The sequence below is a fragment of the Siphateles boraxobius genome, unplaced genomic scaffold, assembly GCF_051911475.1.
Source record: "Siphateles boraxobius isolate OS27281-9 unplaced genomic scaffold, OSU_SipBor_1 12, whole genome shotgun sequence".
Lineage (NCBI taxonomy): Eukaryota > Metazoa > Chordata > Actinopteri > Cypriniformes > Leuciscidae > Siphateles > Siphateles boraxobius.
In genome coordinates, this window is record NW_027508722.1 from 12,058,275 (window position 1) to 12,082,069 (window position 23,795).

The window sequence follows — 23,795 nt, forward strand, 5'->3', positions numbered from 1 at the left end:
CCTTTAAAAGCAGTTGGAGAGTTTTTGAATGCATCAGAAATAATTTAGCACGAATGTGGCTATCCTCCTCAACATCAGCTCTCACTGTCTTTGATCACAGGCAAGAGATATCGTCCAGGAATCGTAAAATCAAAATGCTAAAAATAAATAAAAATAAATGAAGATGTCCGCAAACCGCATTCATCAGATCGTGCTCTTTCAATTTCCACTCCGTGTGTGAGCGAACGTGCTTGCAGCGGGAACACATAATTTACCCGGAAACAACTAATTCTAATTTCTGATTGGCTGGTAGCTAGCATTTAACTCTGTATAACTCGAGAGTCGAGACAGATGCTGTGGTGGGGCAGAGAACTTCCCTACTTTTGCCTGCGCCTCGTCCATTAATTTTATAGCGGGACAAGTTCCCTTACTCCTCAGCGTGAGAAATACAAGGTGTGGCGTGTGAACGGGTTGAAATGCGTGTGAGACTTGAGAGCCCTGTGATAGTCCTGGTGTCAGTCCGTTCGGAAATAACGCGCCTTTTTTCAGTGAGCCTGGTTCGTCACAGCGGACACCATGCCAACCGATCACCGGCTGAGGTAAGAGTCTCATACTACTTGTGAACGATATTTTATATTACATTTGTGTTAAGTTGACAGTTTCCAAGCTAACATTAGCATTCTTAAATGTTCAGTCAAAACTGGCGTCGAGAGCTGGAGGGCAAAACACTGCAGCAGGCGTCTTTCAATTTTCCATCTCCAATTGCAAGATCAGTTGAATCCACATCTCTAAAGACCTAAAACAAGCTTTAGTAGACTTGTTATGCGTATCAAAGTCTGTCCAATTGTGTATAAAACCTTCGTTCTGATAATTAATCACTCAACCAATCTCTTAAACGGCGGGACATTTTGAAACACTGTCTGGAAGCTGAAAACTATTCTCTTAAAAAAAACATCCTTGATTTTATTGTAACGTTAGTAAAATTGTAGTAACCACGTTTTTCGGCTGATTTATTTCCATTATAATAACCACAGTTTTACTAAAAATAGGCCTGCCGTGCTTTTTTTTGTTTTTTTTGTAGTTAAACCATGGCTAATTTTCGTAATGGCTAATGTGACTAAATCTATCAAGACCATTTTTGATTAAATCTGAGAGCTGGATCACTCCTCCATAGGCTTCTTCAGGGATTGAAACTTGTTCCCCGACAAGTTATTAAAGACATCGTTAAATAGTCCAAGTGACTGAAGTGGCTCAAGTGACTGAAGTGGCTCAATCCTAAGGTTATCAAACGTCGAGAATACTTTTTGTGCGCAAAAAACAAACAAAAATAACGACTTTATTTCTACTATTCATTTCCTTCTCTGTGGGCCTCGAGTCAGCTCACTAGTGATATAGCGTAACCTTCTGTTGTTATGTCACACGCATCACACACATGACCAGCGTTAGCCAATAGTGAGCCTACGTGTGACGTAGATCTAAGCAATCACACTATGTTATCTGACTAGAGGCCAACAGAGAAGGAAATGAATAGTTGAAATAAAGTCGTTATTTTTGTTTGTTTTTGCGCACAAAAAGTATTCTTGTCGCTTGATAAACTTAAGATTGAGCCACTGTATTCACTTGGACTATTTTAACGATGTCTTTAATGACTTTTCGGGGCTGGCAAGTTTCAATCCCTGAAGAAGCCTATGGAGGAGTGATCCAGCTCTCAGATTTAATCAAAAATATCTTAATTCGTGTTCCGAAGATGAACGAAGGTCTTACGGGGTTGGAACAACATGAGGGGGAGTAAATACTGACAGAAATTTCGTTTTTGGGTGAACTATCCCTTTAAGTTTATCAAACAACGAGAATACTTTTTGTGCGCAAAAAAACACAAAAATAACGACTTTATTTCAACTATTCATTTCCTTCCCTGTGGGCCTCAAATCAGTTCACTAGTGTAATAGCGTAAGCTTCTGTTGTTGTACGTCACACATCACACACATGACCAGCTTCGGCCAATAGTGAGCCTACGTGTGATGTAGCTTTACGCAATCACACTTTGTTAACTGACTAGAGGCCCACAGAGAAGGAAATGAATAGTTGAAATAAAGTCATTATTTTTGTTTGTTTTTGCGCACAAAAAGTATTCTTGACGCTTGATAAACTTAAGATTGACCCACTGTAGTCACTTGGACTATTTTAACGATGTCTTTAATAACTTTTCGGGGCAGGCAAGTTTCAATCCCTGAAGAAGCCTATAGAGGAGTGATCCAGCCCTCAGATTTCATCCAAAATATCGTAATTCGTGTTCCGAAGATGAACGAAGGTCTTACGGGGTTGGAACCACATGAAGGTGAGTAAATACTGACAGAATTTTCAGTTTTTGGTGAACTATCCCTTTAATGACACATATCTCTACCTTTCATTCCAGCCAGATGATCTGACGGTAGCTGCTCGCATCTCATTCTACCTGACGGAAAATTCTTGCTGGATGAATGACCTTCACCTTCAATTCAACCTTGCCAAGACAGAACTGCTTATGGTTTTAGCCAAACCATACTTGCTGTGTGATCCTGCTGATTTGCCTTATACATCATTATACTATCGGAGCTGCACAACTTCTATCTAGACTGGACTATTGTAATACTCTCTTGGCAGCTCTTCCAGCATCAGTCAAACCTCTGCAACTGATCCAGATGCTGCAGCAAGAGTGGTCTTTAAAGGTAGCCCAATACCTAAACTCACTACTTTAGATCTATGTGTCCTCCAAAAGCTTGTGTTCTGCAAGTGAACGGCGCCTTGTGGTGCCATCATCCCAAAGAGACACAAAATCACTTTCACTGACCTTTACCTGGACTGTTTCTTGCTGGTGGAATGACCTGCCCAACACATTTTCAAGAAACTGATAAAGATCCATCTTTTTCGTAAACTCTTGACCCAATAATAGTAAATCTTAGTTTAAAAAAAAAAAAAAAACTTGCTATGTGTACTGTGCTAGACTAACTGGGACTTGTCACTGCACTTGTTGCTTCTATTGTTATCGTAATTGGTAAGTCACTTTGGAGAACATGTAATTGTAAATGTTTTTAAAGGGAGAGTTCACCCAAAAATGTAAATTCTGTCAGTAATTACTCTCCCTCATTTTATTCCAACCCCGTAAGACCTTCGTTCATCTTCGGAACACAAATTAAAAGATATTTTTGATTAAATCTGAGACCTGGATTACTCCTCCATACTAGTCCATAGGCTTCTTCAGGGATTGAAATTTGCCGGCGGCGCGAAGTTATTAAAGACATCCATAAAATAGTCCAAGTTACTACAGTGGCTCACTCTTAAGTTTATCAAGCGACGAGAATACTTTTTGTGCGCAAAAACAAACAAAAATAACGACTTTATTTCAACTATTCATTTCCTTCGCTGTTGGCCTCTGGTCAGTTAACGTAGTGTGATTGCGTAGAGCTACGCCACATGTAGGCTCACTATTGGCCGACGCTGGTCATGTGTGTGATGCGTGTGACGTACAACAACAGAAGCTTACGCTATTACACTAGTGAACTTACTCGAGGTCCACAGAGAATGAAACGAATAGTTTAAATGAAGTCGTTATTTGTTTTTTTGCACACAAAAATTATTCTTGTCGTTTGATAAACTTAAGATTGAGCCACTGTAGTCACTTGGACTATATTAATGAGGTCCTTAATAACTTTTCGGGGCTGGCAAGTTTCAATCCCTGAAGAAGCCTATGGACTATTATGGAGGAGTGATCCAGCTCTCAGATTTCATCAAAAGTATCTTAATTCGTGTTCCGAAGATGAACGAAGGTCTTACGGGGTTGGAAAAACATTAGGGTGAGTAAATACTGACAAAATGTTCATTTTTGGGTGAACTATCCCTTTAAATGTTTTATATGTTCTAAATTATATACTAAGCTTGTATTTCCGATCTTTCACTTATGTTGACGTTCAGTGTTTATGTTCAATTACTAATACTGTAAATGTGCAGGTATTCTGTACACATTTAACAATTTAACAGAAATTGACTGTAAACTTACTATTATCAAGTACTTAATTAGAGATTGGTCAAACTTGTGAAATTGGATCTGTAAAAATTAAAACTGTAAATATACAAACATTTGTATTTGAATTGATTTATTTCATTTTTATACTTAATATCATTGTTATTTTACACAGAAAAACTATACAGTGGGGGAAATAAGTATTTGACCCCTTGCTGATTTTGCAGGTTTGCCCACTTACAAAGAATGCAACGATCTATAATTTTAATCATATGTACATTCTAACTGTGAAAGACAGAATCCAAAAGAAAATTCCAGAAAATCACATCATATGAATTTATAAAAATTGATAACCATCTGATGAGGAAAAACAAGTATATGACCCCCTACCAAACAGCAATTATTCTGGCTCCTACAAGCCAGTTAGTCTTTCTTTAAGACACAGACCCAATCCCAACCAATTATCTACATCAAATACACCTGCCTCACCTCGTTACCTGTATAAAAGACACCTGTCAACACCCAAACAACCAGCATCCAACATCACCACCATGGGCAAGACCAAAGAGCTTTCTACGGACATCAGGGACAAGATTGTTGATCTGCATAAGGCTGGGATGGGCTACAAGAGAATCGGAAAGCAACTTGGAGAGAAAAGATCAACTGTCGGTGCAGTTATCAGGAAATGGAAGAAGCACCACACCACCGCCAACCTCCCTCGGTCAGGGCCTCCACACAAGATCTCGCCTCGTGGGGTGTCCCTGATCATGCGAACGGTCAGGAATCATACCAAAACCACAAGGGGGGAACTGATGAATCAACTGATGGCAGCTGGGACCACAGTTACAAAAGAAACGGTTGGTAACACACTACGCCGTCATGGATTGAAATCCTGCAGCGCACGCAAGGTCCCCCTGCTCAAGAAGAAACATGTACAGGCCCGCATGAAGTTCGCCATTCACCACCTGGACGACTCAGAAGAGGCCTAGAAGAAGGTGATGTGGTCAGATGAGACCAAAATAGAACTTTTTGGCCTCAACTCAACTCGTCGTGTTTGGAGGGCAAAGAACACAGAGTACAACCCAAAGAACACCATCCCCACTGTCAAGCATGGTGGTGGCAACAATATGCTTTGGGGGTGCTTTTCAGCCAAGGGGTAGGGACAACTCCATCGTATTGAGGAGAGGATGGACGGGGCCATGTATCGTGGAATTCTGGACCAACATCTCCTTCCCTCAGTGAGAGAGCTGAAGATGGGTCGAGGATGGGTGTTTCAGCACGACAACGACCCTAAGCACACCGCCAAAGCAACAAAGGGGTGGCTGAAAAAGAAGCACATCAAGGTTCTGGAGTGGCCTAGCCAGTCTCCAGACCTGAATCCAATTGAAAATCTTTGGAGGGAGCTTAAAATTCGAGTTGCCAGGCGACAACCTCGGAACCTGAAAGATTCTGAGGCTGTCTGCAGGGAGGAGTGGGCCAACATCCCTGCCGAAATGTGCACAAACCTTGTCACCAACTATAAAAAGCGTTTGACATCTGTGCTGGCCAATAAGGGCTTTTCTACAAAATTTTAACATGCTGTTTGTCCAGGGGGTCAAATACTTGTTTTTCCTCATCAGATGGTTATCAATTTAAATAAATTCATATGATGTGATTTTCTGGAATTTTCTTTTGGATTCTGTCTTTCACTGTTAGAATGTACATAATGATTAAAATTATAGATCGTTGCATTCTTTGTAAGTGGGCAAACCTGCAAAATCAGCAAGTGGTCAAATACTTATTTCCCCCACTGTATATTCAAAGTAAATTACGGTAGATAGACAGGATTATAATAAAATAACTTTATAAAACCCTAAATTTACAGTTTAACCAGAATGTTAAATGTGTTTTTAATGTAATTTGACATAATGTATCCGTTTTCCCAAGGTTTAATAAGCCATTATCAACAGTAATATACTGTGATTTAATAAATTTTGACTGTCTTTTTAATGTAATTTGACATCATTTATCCGTTTTTCCACGGTTTAATAACCCATTATTAACAGTAATATACTGTAATTTAATCAATTTTGACTGTCTTTTTAATGTAATTTGACATAATTTATCTGTTTTTCCACGGTTTAATAAGCCGTTATTAACAGTATTATACTGTAATTTAATCAATTTTGACTAAAGTAAATTCTGTATTTTTACGGTTTTTGCATGTAATTTTGAGAAATGGTTATTTGCTGCCAGAGATTTCCCGTTTTTTTACGGGATTTTTTTTACAGTGTAATATACTCCTTTTGCCATTGTTTGCTCCTAAAAATCATTCTTTCATGCAGAAAATTCAAGGCCATGGCCATTGAGGCAGAGGTTAGCAGTGCCTCTTTGGTCCATAGAACGTAGTTTACATAGATTTGCGCATGCGCAGTCAGTTCTCGTGCTGTCTTGAATTATCAACATTGAGGCAGAGACCGAGCTTGCTTCATGTCACGGGATCCACTCGCTCTCACTCACTCCGCGCTTCCCGCTATTTAGCATCTAGCGGTGCCTAGCGTTGGAAGCGTCCTATGAAGAAAAAAGTGCTGTGGTCGCTAACGGGAAACCGTTGTAGACGAAGTCCATGCGTCCATCTCTCTGGACAAAGATGTCAATTACTTTGCTGTAAAAGTCCTCTTTGTTGGGTGTATTTCTCAAGTTCATGAGTCTCTCCTTTTCAATGGAAATAAGACCCAAGGAGGAAATTCTGTTCTGCTCCATTCATGTCAGAGGCGCCCGCGCCATTGGATGTGCAGTTGCCGCAGCACAGCCTATGGGCGAGCCATTCGCTCAATGTGCTAGCTGTGCAGCTGCAAATGCATTTTAAGCTTCAGTAAATAGAGGAAAAGGAGTTTCGTCTACATATAAAAGTAAACATAAATTATTCATTTATTTATTATTTTTAAAACGCTCATATTGGCTTGTGTGTCTTGTCTGATGGTGGGCTATAGGCCTGCTGTGCGCTCACACCAAAATATTCTCTCTTCCATACCCTCGTGCACCGTCACCTCTCACATTTGTACAGTAGGTCTATCTGTGCGATTATGGTGCATTACGTAAGGGTTAAAATGCTGTTTTGTAGTTCTCTTTTTTTAATCCTGGTGCGCCGTCGCCACTCGCCAGACTCGTGTCAGTGTGTGCGCCTAGCGCAGTTTGTAGGAGCAAATAAGCTGTTTTTGTACTTTAAAGCTGTACTGCTGACACAATGTTTTCTGACTGTAGCCTATTCAAATCCTGGTGCGCCGTCACCAGAGTGACCAGACCAATAGTGTGTGTGTGTGTGTGGCTGTCTGTGCGCATTTTGAAGGAGTGACTAGGCTGCTTGTCGGTTCGCTGACAACGCGCCGCCTCCCTCTCTTAATGTGTCCCGCACAAAACATTTGTTTGTTGTATAAGTCATAAGATAGATGTGTCCATTAATTTGATTATTATATTTGATTGTGCATTAGCCTCACATATGACTGACTTTGCTGTATGCAGGCAGCGATGTGATGATGCCTGATTTGAACTTGGGTTGCTATGAATGAATATAGGAACATATATGCCACATTGATAGGTCACAGCCTACCCATGACAAGATTTCACCGCACTTTACTGCAGAAGGGGGTGCGCAGGAAAAGAAGTTTGGGAACCACTGCTGTAGGCTGTTTCGTTATTGGTTGATATGAGTCCCACTATGGTTGTGTCATCGGCAAATTTGATGAGAGTGTTGGAGTTGTGTGAGGAAGTACAGTCGTGGGTGAAGAGTGAATATAGGGCTGGACTAAGGACGCAGCCCTGGGGAACACCGGTATTGAGAATAAATCTAGAGGAAGTGTGATGGCTGATCCTGACACGCTGGGGTTTTCTTTAGCACAAAAATAAAGAATGTACTACAAATATACTTTCTTGTATTTAAGTGTTTTTTTAGTTCACTCAAGTACACTTTTTTTTCACCTGGGTATTGGTGAGGAAGTCTTTAATCCACTGGCAGAGAAGATCTCCCAGGCCCAGTGTTTGTAGTTTGTTAATCAATTTATCTGGGTTGATGGAGTTGAATGCAGCGCTATAGTCAATAAATAGCATCCTAACATAGATGTTGGGGGTTTCCAAATGTGTGAGGGCTGTGTGCAATGCTACGGAGATGGCATCATCCGTGGATCTATTAATCCTGTATACAAATTGATGTTGATCGAGATCAGGAGGAATGCGGGCCTTGATATCGGGCAGTACCAGTCTCTCAAAGCATTTCATGATCACTGGGTACTGGAATTATAGTAGTATATATATATGTTGCTTCCTGTTTGCAGGCCTCTCCTATTAGAAAGCTCAGAGGAGAAGGTAAGACAAAATAAAAACATGATTATTATTAAACAAAGCACTGTTTGTCTTCTTGCAATTGATGATTTCTTGTTTACAGAACCACAGATACAGAGAATAACAAACATTAGTCACTGGAATGTGCACCTTCCCTGTGACTTTGATCTGAGGAATAAAAACAATGAATAAACGTATCTTGTACAGAACAGTGTTGTGTAGTTCTTCAAATTGAATAATGTTTATCCCAAACACTCTTTTATCACACCAAAACATTTTGGTTACCTTTGACTTCTATGAAAAAAAAAAATACATTATTTAAATCACATGCTTGTTGCTTATCGCTGCTCACCACTCTGAACACACACTTTCACCGTGGTTGCCGGGGTTCAGTAGTATTTAAAGGGTAACTAAACACTAAAATAACCTTTTTTTAGTTAATGAGAATGGAGTTTCATAAATTCTGTTCATTGATTCGAGTAAATTTCTTGACATTTGGGTTTAAAGTATTTTAATCCTACAATATATGATGTAAAAACGTCTGAGTGCTGCCCTCTTTAGGTTGAACGGTGGCTACTGCAGTTGAATTTTCCTGTTGGGAGTTGTGGTACCCTTTGACGTCGGAGGGTACCAGCTAACCACACCCTAGCCTACAGAGAGACGCGGGTTTTAAGTGCACGCCCCCCCTCCACTGGGCTCTGCCCACTTTTCCAGCATTTTTCAAATATTGCCAGTGGGTGGAGTCAGGCTCTGACCAGGGTTTGAGTTACCCTTTAATAAGTTCAGTGAAGATCATTCTCAGAAAGACACAATGTTTGGGAAAGAATGAACTTTCGCACCATTTCAGGCCACAGAATGTGAAGCTGACGTCATGCCGTGTTGAGTTCTGGGTAATGTTGTGGAAAAAGTCTTCTTGTTTTTGTAAGATATCACTCGAGTCACAGAGTTCCAGATTCCAAAAACGTAGTCTTTATAGGTGGAGACAATAAAGCTGAGATGGCTCCAGAACAGCTAACAACCTCAGTCAAGACCCTCACTTTTATTCAGTTTCTTACGTCTCACACCCCAACTGGTAATTTTTAATTATTGTTCACCCATCCTCCCTAATAAATCATCTCTTGTCTTGGGTCCACAGTGGAGAGCCGTTACCTGGTTTATCATCAAAGCAACATATAGAAAACTGTAATTTGCATCAGTGCGCTTGATATTACGGATCTTCATATTAAAACATCTGATGTTCCAGTGGTTGGTACAGCTGTGCTGGGTGTCTGCTCAAATGAGACATAGTGAAGGTCTGAGGTCTTCACTGAGTTTTACACTGCAGTCTGTAAAACATATCTTAATAAAAAACCTTTTCAAGAAATACACTATTGTAACCGTCTTGTTTAGACTGCATTTTAGGAGGATCACGCTGGATTACTGCTAGTGAGTTTAAAGCTCCAGTAGGTAACTTTTGTAAACAAATATTTGCTAAAACTGTCATTATGTCCTGAAAGTAGAATATGAGACAGATAATCTGTGAAAAAATCAAGCTCCTCTGGCTCCTCCCAGTGGTCCTATTGGCATTTGCAGAAATACACCGCTCCCGGTCAGAAACAACCAATCAGAGCCAGGAGGAATGTCTTAGCAGTGTCAATCACGCTCGTACCGTCGTTCGTGACTCTCCTGTTCGAACTCGTTCATTCAAATGAACGAATCTTTTTTCGAGTTATTTCGTTCATTCAACGAACGAAAAGACTCGAAAAAAGATTTGTTTATTATGAACGAGTCTTTTTCGGAGTCATTTCGTTCATTTAAAGAACAAAATGACTCGAAAAAATATTTGTTCATTTTGATGAACGAGTTTTAACAGGATCACGAATGTGCATCACAGAACAGAGCAAGGCGAGCATTTGTGCTTATAAAACTTAATGTTTTTTATTTATTTTTGAAATGACCGATCGTTTCGCTAGATAAGACCCTTATTCATCGTCTGGTATCGTTTAAAGCCCTTTGAAGCTGCGCTGAAACTGTCATTTGGCCCTCGAAACGTTTGTGTCCTATTGAAGTCCATTATATGGAGAAAAAGCCTGGAATGTTTTCATCAAAAACCTTAATTTCTTTTCGACTGAAGAAAGAAAGACATGGACATCTTGGATGACATGGGGGTGAGTAAATTATCAGCAAAAGTTTTTTTTAAAAGTGAACTAATCCTTTAACGTTATCTTACTAGCTATTTATAACTTATAGAAAGAGTCCAAATTATAAAGTTACAAAATACATAATGATTTGAGGACCAAGTTTGTAATCAAAGTATGGGCAGGCCATAGTCAATGTAAAGCATATTGTTGATGTTTCGTCCCTATTAGTGAATGTTCCATAACTGTTTATAATCCGCCGTCATCGGTGGTCCTGCTTACTAGCCTGCGCGTTCACGGCAGGCTCCGCTGTGGGGGAGGAGCTGTGGAGGGACGGCTGTAGCGCAGCAGAGAGCAAGGGGGTTGGACCTGTAAGTTGTGCTTCTTCAAATTTTCAGGCTAAGTCAACATTTTCTCAAAACGCCCTACTGCAGCTTAAAGACAGTGTTTTGATTTTCTGTCATGATTGTGAAAAATGTTGCAATTGTAGGTCATTCATGCTGTATCAGAATTTCCATTGTAACTCACATCATCATTCAGGGAGAAAACTGAACGATGTAATACATATTTCCGCCTGTTCTATGTGTAAAAACACTAAGGGAAACATGTTGAGGGGGTGAGAAGACAGCGCCGGATAGTAAATCTATTAATAATGTCACTGATTAAACCCAGTGCTCGAATTGAATCAAGTCTAATGGGGGGTCCCCACCATTAAAAAAAACCCTCACCATAAAAAATGGTGATGGGGGGGGGGGGGGGGGGGGGGGGGTTGTTTAGTTGATTAGTCTCTCAATATACAATACAAAGTACAAGTATACATTTTCAGTCCAATGTTATATAACAAAAAGAGATAAAATACTATTCTTCTTTTAAATTACTTACTAAAGTAATACTGGACTTAGAGGGTGACAAAGCAGCAGATCTAATAGGTCAACTATGGCAAATATACCAGGGCACTACATATAAGGCACTAGAAGACCAGTAAAAGCATGCGGAGGTCCTCTTTACCTGCACACTAGACAATGCCATGTTTTGGTTTCAATATTTAAAAAAATTAATATACATAATAAAATGAAATATATACTACCGTTCAGAAGTTGAGATCTTTTAAGATTTTTAAAATGTTTTTAAAACAAGTCTCTTCTGCTCAAAGCTGCATTGATTTGATAAAAAAAAAAAAAAACAGTAATATTGTGACTCTTTTCTATGTGAATATATAGTAAAATGTAATTTATTCCAGTGATCAAAGCTGAATTTTCAGCATCATTACTCTGATCCTTCAGAAATCATTCTAATGATGATTTGATGATCAACAAACATTTATGATTATTATCAATGTTGGAATTGGGAACAGCTCATATTTGTGTGGAAACCGTCATACATTTATTTTTCAGGATTATTTGATCAATAGAAAGTTCAAAAGAACAGCATTTATTTGAAATGGAATCTTCTGTTACATTATAAATGTCTTCACTGTATGTTTTGATCAATTTACTGAATTAAAGTATTAATTTCTTTCCCAGCATTTTTTTTAATAAATTCTTACTAACTACTGCAAGATTTTGAATGGTAGTCTATAATGCTACAAAAGTTTCTATTTCAGATAAATTTAATTATTTTGAACTTTCTATTCAGTCAAAAAAAAAAAAAAAACTGTTTTCAACACTGATAATAATCATAAATGTTTGTTGAGCATCAAATCATATTATGTTATTATTACTGTTTTTACTGTATTTTGGATCAAATCAATGCCGGCTTGGTGAGCAGAAGATACTTTTGAACAGTAGTGTACATCCAACAGAATGATTCTAGCTTTATTTACTAATGTAGTATTTCCCTAAAAACAACTGGATGATTGATGTGACACTGTGATAGTAATGTTTGTTCCAAAAGACTTGATTATTTGCATTAAACTAGTTTATTAGATATTAAACATGTAAATTGTGACAAAATAGTCTGTCAGTCTGTGTGTTGGTGAGGATTTTTTAATGATTTCAGTAAATACGATTTTTACATAGTTAAATCCAGTAGCTGGCGGCAAAGGACTGTTATGAGCGAGTAATTAAGTCAGCAGACTATTCAACCATTTCAGTGAAAAAGGCTGGAACAAACAATGCGTTGGCTATCAATGTCAATCGTTGCTATTTCAAGAGTGAATCCCGGATAAATGCGGATGTAATTCCCAAAAATTTGCAGCGTGGCAGCATTGGTCCTAGCATGAAAAACAAGTTTTAAATTTACCGAAATCCATTGCATGCATTTAATCACATTTGCCATTATTATTTTTCTAAAATACTAATACCTTATGGGGGGTCCCAGATCCCCCAAGCCCCCCCTCAATTGGAGCACTGATTAAACCCACTGACTATTACGCAGTAAAAAATTCAATAAAATAATCACATTGCTGAGAGTTTTTCAACGTTTCGTATTTTGTTTGGTTTAAAAATACCTTTGCAAGTATGACTCTCACAGTGTGTCGGCATGTGAGTTAGCAGAACTTGCCTGTAGCCACAACATAACACAAGCTTCTAGGAATTTGATTTTGGTAGTCGTGTGTTGAAATAAAATAAAATAAATAAAATAAAACTAATCGAACTAATGAAGGCCACTTTTTTCCAGAGCTCAGTATCAGAGACTCTCAGAGTCATATTCTGGCTGTGTGTTTTTAGACATTTTTACCGTGTGACGGCTGAAGGTGCAGCGAACGTCCAGCACATGACACTTTTTTCATGGTAACTAGATACATTGTAAAGGGATTTCTGTAAAACTACAGCGGAAACATCAAAATATCAGGCACTGGAATAAAATAGCTTCTCTTCCTTGGTAACGATGTCATGGAGAATGTGAATAGTAAATTTAAAGGCAAAAACAAACCATAAGGTGCAGATATTGGTATTAATTTCAGTAGCAGAGGGCGATCCTCTTAAGATGGAGGCGCCGGCCCAGCATGCAACGTGGCGTGATGTAGCTTCACATTCTGTATATATTTTAAAGGCTCATTATGGATAAGTAATCCCCCCAGTATATATTTAAGTAATTAAATGTGTGTGTTCACTACTCACTACTCCTAACATGTGTGCCATTACCACAACGTTTTCAACTAAAAATGTAATACCTTTTATGCATTTTGGCCATTTATTTACACCACAACAGTGTAAATAAAGTGGTGGCCTGAAAATGCTAACTTTTGAAAACAGGTTTTAAAGTGTAAGCTTCTGAAAATTATACTGTTATCATCTGAAACCGGTGATGGCATTTGCATGCGTATTACGTGTTTAGTCTACAAGAGCGTTTTAATGTGCATGTGCGCAGGCGCTTAGTATTTCTCTACAGAGTGACATCGCCAACTACTTGTCTGGCATTCATAACACAGCATCGTTTTCGCGGAACGTTTCCATTTTTAGTAGTTATGTTGTTGTTGTGTAAACATACCCTTGGATGGGTTAAATGCATAGGACAAATTCCGAGTATGGCCATACTTGACCTTAACATGTCACTTTCACTTTCCTTCAATGGGGTGGGCTCATTTCCAATCCGGTTCTTTGGGCTTTGACTTCTATTTAAATTATAGACACGAAGAAATTCATTACTCATTTTCCAAGGGATTGAAGATCAACGTACCTACTGGTGAAGACATCTACAGGTAGAAGTAAAAGAAGCATATCTTATGCAAAGTTTATGATTTTGATTAAGGTTTGCGTAATTTATTTAATTTTCATAAATATTTTGATGTTTATTTAATCTATGCCAATTATTGAAGTTAATATATTCAAAAGTCTTAGACCAAAAACCTTACCTTTTCTTTGTGTGTGCCATTTTTTAAATTTTACTTGAGTTGAGATAACTTTTTGGATTTTGTAAATAGAAATGCATTGGATAAATCAATTGAAACACTAAATTAAGTTTACTTTACTAAAATAAAAAAGTGTTTATTTTAAGTTTTTTTTTTTACAGTGTAGTTGTATTGTATAGTAAATTGCATTTTTATTTTTTGAAGTTTAATATACTAATACACATACCCCCGAAAGACAAGGCTTAAGCCTAGTCCCACAGACAGAAAACAACTTGCACTGAAAAATATGTCAGGACATTGTTTTGTCTCACAAAAATATATATATTTTTTCTATGGCAAGTTTTTAAAAGCTACTTCAATGTCCTAATTGAACTTAAGCCTAATCCTGGATTAATCTTAGCCCTGTCTGTGGAACCAGGGCATATATATATATATATATACTTTCAGTTCAATATCGCAAAAAACTAATCAGATAATTCAATGTGTTATGAAAAATATATTTATTTAACTGTTTTTTTTATCTTAATTGTAATCCATAAATAGTTAATTCCATAAATATGTATGATATCAGATGTATCATTCTAATTCAGATATATTTAATTAAATGCATAATCTTTTCCTCAGACATGGAGAGTAAGCGGATGTTTTTAGTGGTTTGCGTGATAGGCTGTGCAGTGTCTATCATTAAAGCTGAAAGCAACCTAACAACAACTTTGACTGTAAGAATACCATTTACTCCTTTCCACAATTATTTGGTTGAAAAAAACATTATCTTCCTTTTAAACAATGACTGACAAATAGGTAATTTGTTCAGAATCAAGATGTGATTGTCAACATCAACAGCCTAAATTGCTTTCATAACAAAGGCATAACTAATATGTATATAATTTTTGATTTCTGATTTTCTTTTTCATAGTCTAAAATCACCCGCAATGAGTGTGGAAAAACCAAACTATGTTTGGACACCCCTAAAGGATGTGATCCTTCGGGTAGCTCTCAGTGTTTCTTCACCTCAGTTAACTTAACTAACATCCGCCTCACTGTTGAGCTCAGTGGCAACTCTTCCGGATACATCGCTTTAGCAGCTGGAGTGAAATCTAATATCTCTCAGGTATACAAAGCACATTTTACAACACACACACACATGTAGTGTTTCCATGTTTTATGGGGACTTTCCATAGACAATGATTTTTATACTGTACAAACTGTATATTCTATTCCCTTACACTAACCCTACCCCTAAACCTACCCATCGCAGAAAACTTTCTGCATTTTTACATTTTCAAAAAACATCACTTAGTATGATTTATAAGCTGTTTTCCTCATGCGGACCAAAAAATGTCCCCACACGAACAAGGATTTCAGATATTGCCATCCTTATGGGGACATTTTGTCCCCATAATGTAGGGTTTACCAGGCCACACACACACACACACACACACACACACACACACACACACACACACACACACACACACACACACACACACACACACACACGCGCACGCACACACACGCACACCTCTGTGGCCTCTGCCTTAAAGCGAAGACGATAACTTGTTTAGACCAAAAGTCATAAAATTAAAAGCCGATTTGGTGCTCAAGAAACATTGATTATTATTATCAATGTTGAAAACAGTTTTTGCTGATTAATATCTTTGTGGAAACTGGTAAGTCTAGGTAAGTTCCCTTTTAAAGAGGAACTTCAGCGCTGCGTCATGGAGTTGATGCTATAGAGATGCCATCAGCGTGACCGGTGTCTGAAGAACGTCCTAACACACGTCAATAAATCATTGGCAGACGGAAGTCCATGACATCTCATGCAGGGTATAAAGGGCGCTGTAATACATGTTAAAGCCACTTGTTTGTATGCGCAAGATACCACTCTGTTGGAGAATGTTTGAGGGAGCTGAATGCACTCATTATGATACATTTGCAGTAAGAAGCTCTGTTCTTGTTTGATTCTCTCACAAGTGATTGGAATCTAGTATTTGTACGATCTCTTGAGGAATGAGAGTTGAGCGTCTACACATCAGGGTTCGGGTCCCACCAAGGTGGCAGGGTGGGAATGATCGTGGGGATTGTAGTCGGAGCGTTTTCCCCTTCTCCTGCTGGCTCTGTTGCTTTCATGTCGGTTCAGGAATCCGCTCAGTGGACACTTCTGACCTGACTGATTAATGTGGCATGACTAATTCTAAGGAATTATTTTTCAAGGCTTTCTCCATGCCAATGAAGCAATGCATTTGGCTCTCAATGGAAATTTCAGAAAACCTACAGGGTCGGCACTAATGATTATTAATAATAATTAGGGCTGCAACAACTAATCGATAAAATCGATTATAATCGATTATGAAAATCGTTGTCAACGAATGTCATTATCGATTAGTTGGTCTGCTTACGTCACGGGGAGCGTTTACTGGTACGCACACACACGCAAGGTCTCTCTCCCTCAGGCGCTCTGCCGAGCGCGCGCGCTACACGGTTTGGAGCAGTCTCTTATGTCTCGCATGCGCGCTCTTGCTTGCGCGCTCTAGATTTCCATAGTAGATTTCGGGAGTTTGAACTAATTCGCGGGCATCAGGGAGCCGCAATCAATATGCGGGAGACTCTTGGGACTTCCGGGATCTTGGGATGTCTGTATTTTGTCTCGAGCATCAGGTTGCGCAATCAGTTCGCTCGCAACGTAAGTGATGGATTAAAATAGCGCTACCGCAGAAATAGGTTAAATTAAAACGGTCTTTACAAAGCGAAGCACTAAATATAAAGGCAGTTAATAACAGCAGCAGTAAAATATTGTTTTTTAGTCACTGTACTCAGTGGTTTTCAGCGAATGCTTGTGCACTAATGCATAATTTCTCCTGTCCTTTACTCAAGCCTGTTAGCTTGCTGGGTAACGTTACCTCCATTCCGTTCTCTTTTTATAGCATTTGTCTACTAAGTTTTAATTGTTTTTCAAACGCGATCTACTGCGGCTCTACGTTCACACAATTGTTTTCAGTCTTTCTATATTTATTTAATCAATTTATCCTTATATTATATTCTTTTATATATTATATATATAATATATATTATATTCTTTATCCTTATATTCCTTATATATAATTAATTTTAAATAAAAATTAAATGAATTATATATTTTAGATGTTTTTAGTTCAGATATTCACATCTGAACAACATGTCTGTAAATTTGTTTTAACAAAAATTGTGTTAAAACGTAATATGTTGGATATCATTTTTTTTAACAATAATCATGTTTGTCAACTTGCCATCAGCAATTATCATTAAAAACAATGCAAATATTGATATTAGTAAAACTCAATGTGTGGCTTTTGCACTTTTTAAAGTACACTTTTACACATAAATACCCTGATTTACGGTTTTATTTAGTTATAATAAAAAAAAATCTAATTTAATTTCTATCCGATTAATCGATTAATCGAAAAAATAATCGTCCGATTAATCGATTATCAAAATAATCGTTAGTTGCAGCCCTAATAATAATGATTATTCGTTTTGTTTTAAGATTAAGAATAATACGAGTATTTAGAATATCACAAATAAATAGATAGACAAGAAGATTATGACGCACATACTTCTTAATAAATCGTTGTCTATTTCACCCCGTTGCCAACTAATAACCAAGAAGCATTTAATACAGTTATATTCATCTTAATTATTCACAATAAAACAATATATATAAAGAATTGTTAACATAACTGGGAGCTTGTTCAGTTCTTGTGTCTGTAGACAAGAAATCTGAAATGAGGGACAGGCCACAAATCCTTGAGTACAGTTTGCAAAACAGTGGGAACGGATTGCGTGTGCACGGATTATGCATTTGTGGGTACGGATTAAAAAAACGAAGGTACGGTTTATAAATCTGAGCACACGAATTGGAAATTCACGGGTATGGTTTATTAATCAGTGGACGCGATTGGTTAAACCGAGAGAACAATTATATAATCTGAGTGTAAAACTGTGGCTACGGATTTGCGGGTCTTGTTTTTTTTCTCCTACAGGTGATACGTCGTGGCCTCAAGATCCTATGTTGAGGGAACAGCATCTTTTTCTCATGGCAACAAGTTTAATACGTAAACAAACCTGTGTGACCATAGCAAAATGGGATAATAATAATAAAGGGATAGTTTTACTAAACTGACTTATTTTTTATAATTAAGAATGGCATAAAGACATGGCTATATTATATTATATTAATTTATACTATTTTATAATATATTCCGCACAATGTAGACAGGCTACCACATGCCAGTGACAGCATTCAAAATATTGTTAAAGAACATGTTTAAACAAATAAATACAGTAAATGCCTGACAATCATGCCAGTAAAGCTTTGATTCTATATGACTATTTGTCCAGGCCTGCACCAGTAGGTGGCAATAAATGAATTAACTTCACTTTAAAAGAATTTAACATATTATGCTATAATATTTCATTTCATTTAATTACATTCTGGCTAGTCATTAAAAGGCTATATTACAAAGTATAATAATAAACATGTAACATGTTTTCTTGAAGAATCATAATAATAAGAATACACAAATTCCAAATATCCATTTCTGAAAATCCCATGTCACGTAGATTTGTTTACACATTAAACTTGTGGCCACAACAAATAAACTTGTAGCCACGACAAAACTAAGTGAACCGAACATGTCCATTCCCGGTCACCATAATGGTCACTTATCTTCTCTATAAAGTGTGTCACGACATATTATGCATACTAGTTTGTTGAAATGTCTGTTGTGTAGTTTCTTTTCTGCTGCCTAAAAAAAGTGATGTCAATATTCAGGAGAGGGCTCCCTCTGGTGGTTGGATTAAAGAGACTCTGAATGTGACCTCACAAAAAGGCAGCACTTTTTTGATCAAATCATACAACCTTGGTTTGCATAATATATAAATAAATATTCCAACGTTTGACTGTTAAACAGCAAAATACTGTAATGAAATACTCACACATTGCTTGAAATAAGGTCCATTATGGACTTGATTAAACATAAATTAAACAATCAGTGACAGGTTTATGTCAGGGTTAGGTTATTTTTTGCTTTAGTTTTAGTTCCCAGTTTCTTCCTTAGGGTAATACAACGGTGTACTAAAATGACAACGTTATCAAAACGATCCCCTTTCACACAGATCTGTGAAAACGACTAAAAACGCTGTATTTTTCATGACAGGCCAGTAGTTGGTGATGTCACTTTGAAAGAAAGACTATGCGCCTGCGCACAGATGGATTATTTTTCAGAGCTATAGTCTATTATATAGACTAAACCTAACACATCGACTATCATATAGCTTGTACCTTGAAACCTGTTTTCAAAAGTTTGCATTTTTAGCCCCCCAAAACGCTGTTGTCGTGTAAATGGCCAAAACGCATAAAAATCCAAGTTTTTATTTGAAAACAGTGTTGTGTAAATGGCCCCTTAGTTGACCTAGTTTGCATTGTCCACACCAATACGTTTTTGTTTTTAAAACGCATCTTTTTCTCTCCGTTTTGGCCTTCCATCCACACTGACACCCTACCCTGAAAAAACTGAGCTTTTTTAAAATGATTTCCCAAGTAGATAAATTTGAAAAACCTTTATGCACGTTGACTGTGAAAACGAAGGCATTTGAAAACGACGACACGTTTAGTCATGTGACGCATATCGATCTTATATGTATGTTTATACCGCTATTGTTTCTGTTATGTGCTATTTACTTTCACACTGTTGCTGAAGATAATGTTACTTTGTACACTCTTCATATGACAGTCTTGCAAAAATTTAAATTTTAAATACAGAAAATACTAGTAGACGGAGAACATTTTGAAACGAAAACACCGTTTTCAAGGATTAATGTAGACAATAGGCTTGTTTGAGATGCGCCTTGCCTCGAAGGCCGTATTCAAAGGCCGGTTGCGTCATTTAAAAAAATGCGTTATTTTAAAAAATGCACTTTTTTATATTCAACTGGGTTTTATATTCCCGTAGTACGGAGCCCGGAAAGTCTCCTGTGGGGGAAAAACAATCCATGATGGTGACTGTTTTGCAATCCGTCCCCTCAGTTTATAAACTGTAGCCTTCTCACGAATTCTTAAACTGTTCCCTCGGTTTAACAAATTGTGCCCACGATGATTCAACAAGGCCACCTGTTTATGAGGGATGCTTTGCATTATGTTTAAATTTCATTTTTTTTTAAATGGATAATTTCTTAAATTTTTTAAAACTCCATTTTTTGGGAGGAAAAAGCTCAGCATAATAGAATAAGCAAAAAATCTGGGTTGATGGAGTTGAATGCAGAGCTATAGTCAATAAATAGCATCCTAACATAGATGTTGGGGGTTTCCAAATGTGTGAGGGCACCGCGCCGATGTGACGCAGTCGGCCTTCAAATGCGGCCAATCAGCCTTCAAATACGCTTTTGAAGGACGCAGCCTTTACATTGGGACACTGTCATAAAAGGTTACCTAGAATAAAGTGTAAACTGCAACAGTGTGAAGTGTCCTCCTTTTGATCATATATTTGTAACAGGGGAAGTTATAAGATCGTAATCCAGTCACTTCTTTAGAGCCATTCAAACAGGACTAGTTTAGCCTGGGGTGGTTGGGAAAATTCTCATGCGAATAAAAATAAAAATCTAGACTAGTTGGAAAACCAAAAAAAAAAACATCTTGTTTTTACAATAGAGTCTGCATGGTGCTATGTCCATGTTCACCTTCTCATAACAACCCCTCTTTTTGCAGGACAGTCATGTCATCTTCATCTGTGGCAATACTCCTGAGGGGGTTTCCGTCCAAACTACCCTCTACAATAATACACAGCGGATCTCAAATATAGTAAGATAATATTTGTGAGCATATAGTTTGAGCACTTTTTTTAATCATATAATTATTAAATAATCTAATTTGTATATATGAATCAATATTCTTTATTTCCCCAGCTTAATATAAACAATACCCAGGGTTCGATACAGTCGAGCTTGATTCAGTGTGTTTTCACCATCCCCATTGATGCAAACGTCATATCCTTCCTAAGCAGTGTCAACAGCTCACATTTCAACATCAGCGACATTGCGAATTCCAAAATTCTTGTGTTCCTTGACATCTTGGAGCAATCAAACAATGGTGAGTTTGTTACATTCAGGTTGTTATAGGATATGTAGCTAATGCTAAAAGTAATATATTTCATTAAAAACAATCTGTAATACAAATACAGAGGGGTCCAAATGTCAAAGACATTGAAAATCTGCCATTGAAAAATCATTTTCAATAATCAAAGATAAATAAATCTTCTTTGGTTGTTCCAAATCTAGAAACTTGTTGGCCGTATGCAACAAATCTGGGTGTTATATTTGATTCATTGTCTGTGACTTGATTGAATCCATTTTGTCATTGAAAAATAGTTTGCTGTTTGCCACATACCCCTATCGCCCCTCACAGGCCGGGGGGTACCCACGCGCCTGTGGCTCCCTGTGGATATTTGCTAGACATAGCAAATACTCAAAATTATGAAATATTATTATTTTGTTTTCTATTCAATTTTTGATTCAACTATTCAACTCAAATTGTTTATATATAATATAAATTGTAGTGGGGGAAATTGTATAATAAATATGAACAATACAAAATATTAGCATTTTTAGTAGTGGCCTCAGACTTTTGGTCACAACTGTACATGCATAAACCCTGAGCTGATTATAGACTGCCATTTTGCAATTTGTTTTAAAGGATCTGGGCTGGGAGCACCAACAAGTGTACTTGAGTCCTCTGTTCTGGTTGATCTAGCTAATGTTGTAAGCATCACAGCGAACACCACAGCTGGCACTACAGCGAACACCACAGCTGGCACTACAGCTAACACCACAGCTGGCACTACAGCGAACACCACAGCTGGCACTACAGCTAACACCACAGCTGGCACCACAGCTAACATCACACCTGGCATCACAGCTTGGACCACAGCTAAATCAAATGCCAGCATCTCACTCACCAGCCTACTGACTAATGGTAAATACATTTCTCAAAAGTTCTCCAATTTATTCAACAATAACATTTATGTTATTTTCTCAATGCATCCAGTTCAAATAACTCTCTTTTCTTGTTATGACTTACAGCAGCAATTTGCCTTCTCAGTATCTTCTGGCATCTGATCTGATGAGGCCCGAGAGAGACCTGAGGACTAATCATGCTTTAGATTAGTATATGGATATAGTATAAACGTTGGCAAATCCCTCACCCCCCCTTCCCTTGGCTTCTTTCTTTATCTGATTCTTTCTATTCACAAGCATATAAGAAACCCATGTATGTTTGACATGTACATGGTGTCAGGTATGTTGGACACATAAAAGCCTACTTTTTTATTGTGTTTTAATTATACTAATGATAACATTAATTACTGATAGTAAAAATGATCACATAAATTTACACTTGTATTTTGAAAGAGATTTGAAGTTACTTTAAAGATATGTTAAAATAATACATAACAAATGTCACACACACACACACACACACACACACACACACACACACACACACACACACACACACACACACACACACACACACACACACACACACACACACACACACACAGGTACAGTATCTATCATTAATTACAATGTTATTAAAATGTGAACACATTTTGTTGGTCAATCTTTACTAAATATTAGGGGTGGGAATCTCTAGGCACCTCACGATTCGATTCGATTACGATTCAAAGGCCTGCGATTCAATGCTAAAGCGATTATCGATTATCTGAATCTTTTTGTGTGTGTGTGTGTGTGAATATAAATACTTTGCTTTAAAAGTACAAAGTAATGACCCATAAAGAATTAACGTACAATATATTTTATTAACATTGCAAAGAACCAACAGGAAAATAAATGTGTGCCTGAACTAGCAGCATACTTGTAGTAAATTAATAATATAACAACAACAGGTGTTCTGACGATTCATGCTACCAATCGAGATGTGCTACTTACTGGTTATGCGCATGTGCAGACTCATTTTTCTTCTGCTTACCACGCCCATAAATCTATGCATCCTTGCTGTGGAGACAGGAAGGAAACTTGTAGGAAACTTTGACAGGTCAAAGATGAATATTTGATGATAATTTTTACTTTTCACACCGTTTTAAAAATAAAAAAAACAGTATATTATACTGTACTCTTAACTTCAAATTTTATTATAATTTTATTTCATATAATAATATCATTTTTACTTGTTATATCAAATGTGATAATTGCTAGTTCATTTAAAATATCAAAAATATGCTCCCCATACACTTACCCTGATTAAAATGAAATAACGATGTCATAATATTGTGAGATTTACACAGTAGGAGTTCAATCTTCAGCTGGCTGGCAGCTGCCAGTCTGAGCCTGGCATGTCACGTGACCTGTCAGTGGCTACTGATACTCGCTGATCAGCCGCGGCTGACTCATGAGCCTCGAGCGACTCAGGCAAAGCATCAGTATCTGCCAGTCTGATCATGGCACATTTGACTGGTTTAATAGGGATAATAGTCCCCAAAACATCAATTATACTAAAGCCACGGTTGTCAAACTGAGGTACGTGTACCCCCAGGGATAC

At 37.6% G+C, this 23,795-nt stretch overlaps 2 protein-coding genes across 2 annotated transcripts in view; both read left to right on the forward strand.

Annotated features, from left to right (window-relative positions):
- Window positions 1-22,844, forward strand: part of LOC143715966 (uncharacterized) — a 139,502-nt gene extending 116,658 nt beyond the window's left edge. Inside the window, exon 9 of the mRNA XM_077207924.1 lies at window positions 22,338-22,844. Within this exon, the coding sequence (XP_077064039.1) occupies window positions 22,338-22,359 (22 nt within the window). The 3' untranslated portion in view covers window positions 22,360-22,844. The remainder of the gene's footprint in view (window positions 1-22,337) is intronic.
- Window positions 13,815-23,383, forward strand: LOC143716052 (uncharacterized). Its single transcript, XM_077208170.1, has 8 exons — window positions 13,815-14,056; window positions 14,831-14,925; window positions 15,123-15,317; window positions 20,949-21,041; window positions 21,146-21,329; window positions 21,933-22,021; window positions 22,071-22,211; window positions 22,319-23,383. The coding sequence occupies exons 2-7, from the start codon at window positions 14,833-14,835 to the stop codon at window positions 22,203-22,205; spliced, it is 789 nt and encodes a 262-aa protein (XP_077064285.1). The 5' UTR covers window positions 13,815-14,056; window positions 14,831-14,832; the 3' UTR covers window positions 22,206-22,211; window positions 22,319-23,383.
- Window positions 23,384-23,795: the final 412 nt, after the last annotated feature.

Coding starts and splice junctions, on each gene's coding strand:
- LOC143716052 (XM_077208170.1), top strand. CDS start 14,833: ATGGAGAGTAAGCGGATGTTTTTAGTGGTTTGCGTGATAGGCTGTGCA. Junction 21,042..21,145: donor CACAGCGGATCTCAAATATA/GTAAGATAATAT, acceptor TTATTTCCCCAG/CTTAATATAAACAATACCCA. Junction 22,022..22,070: donor GCATCACAGCGAACACCACA/GCTGGCACTACA, acceptor CTAACACCACAG/CTGGCACTACAGCGAACACC.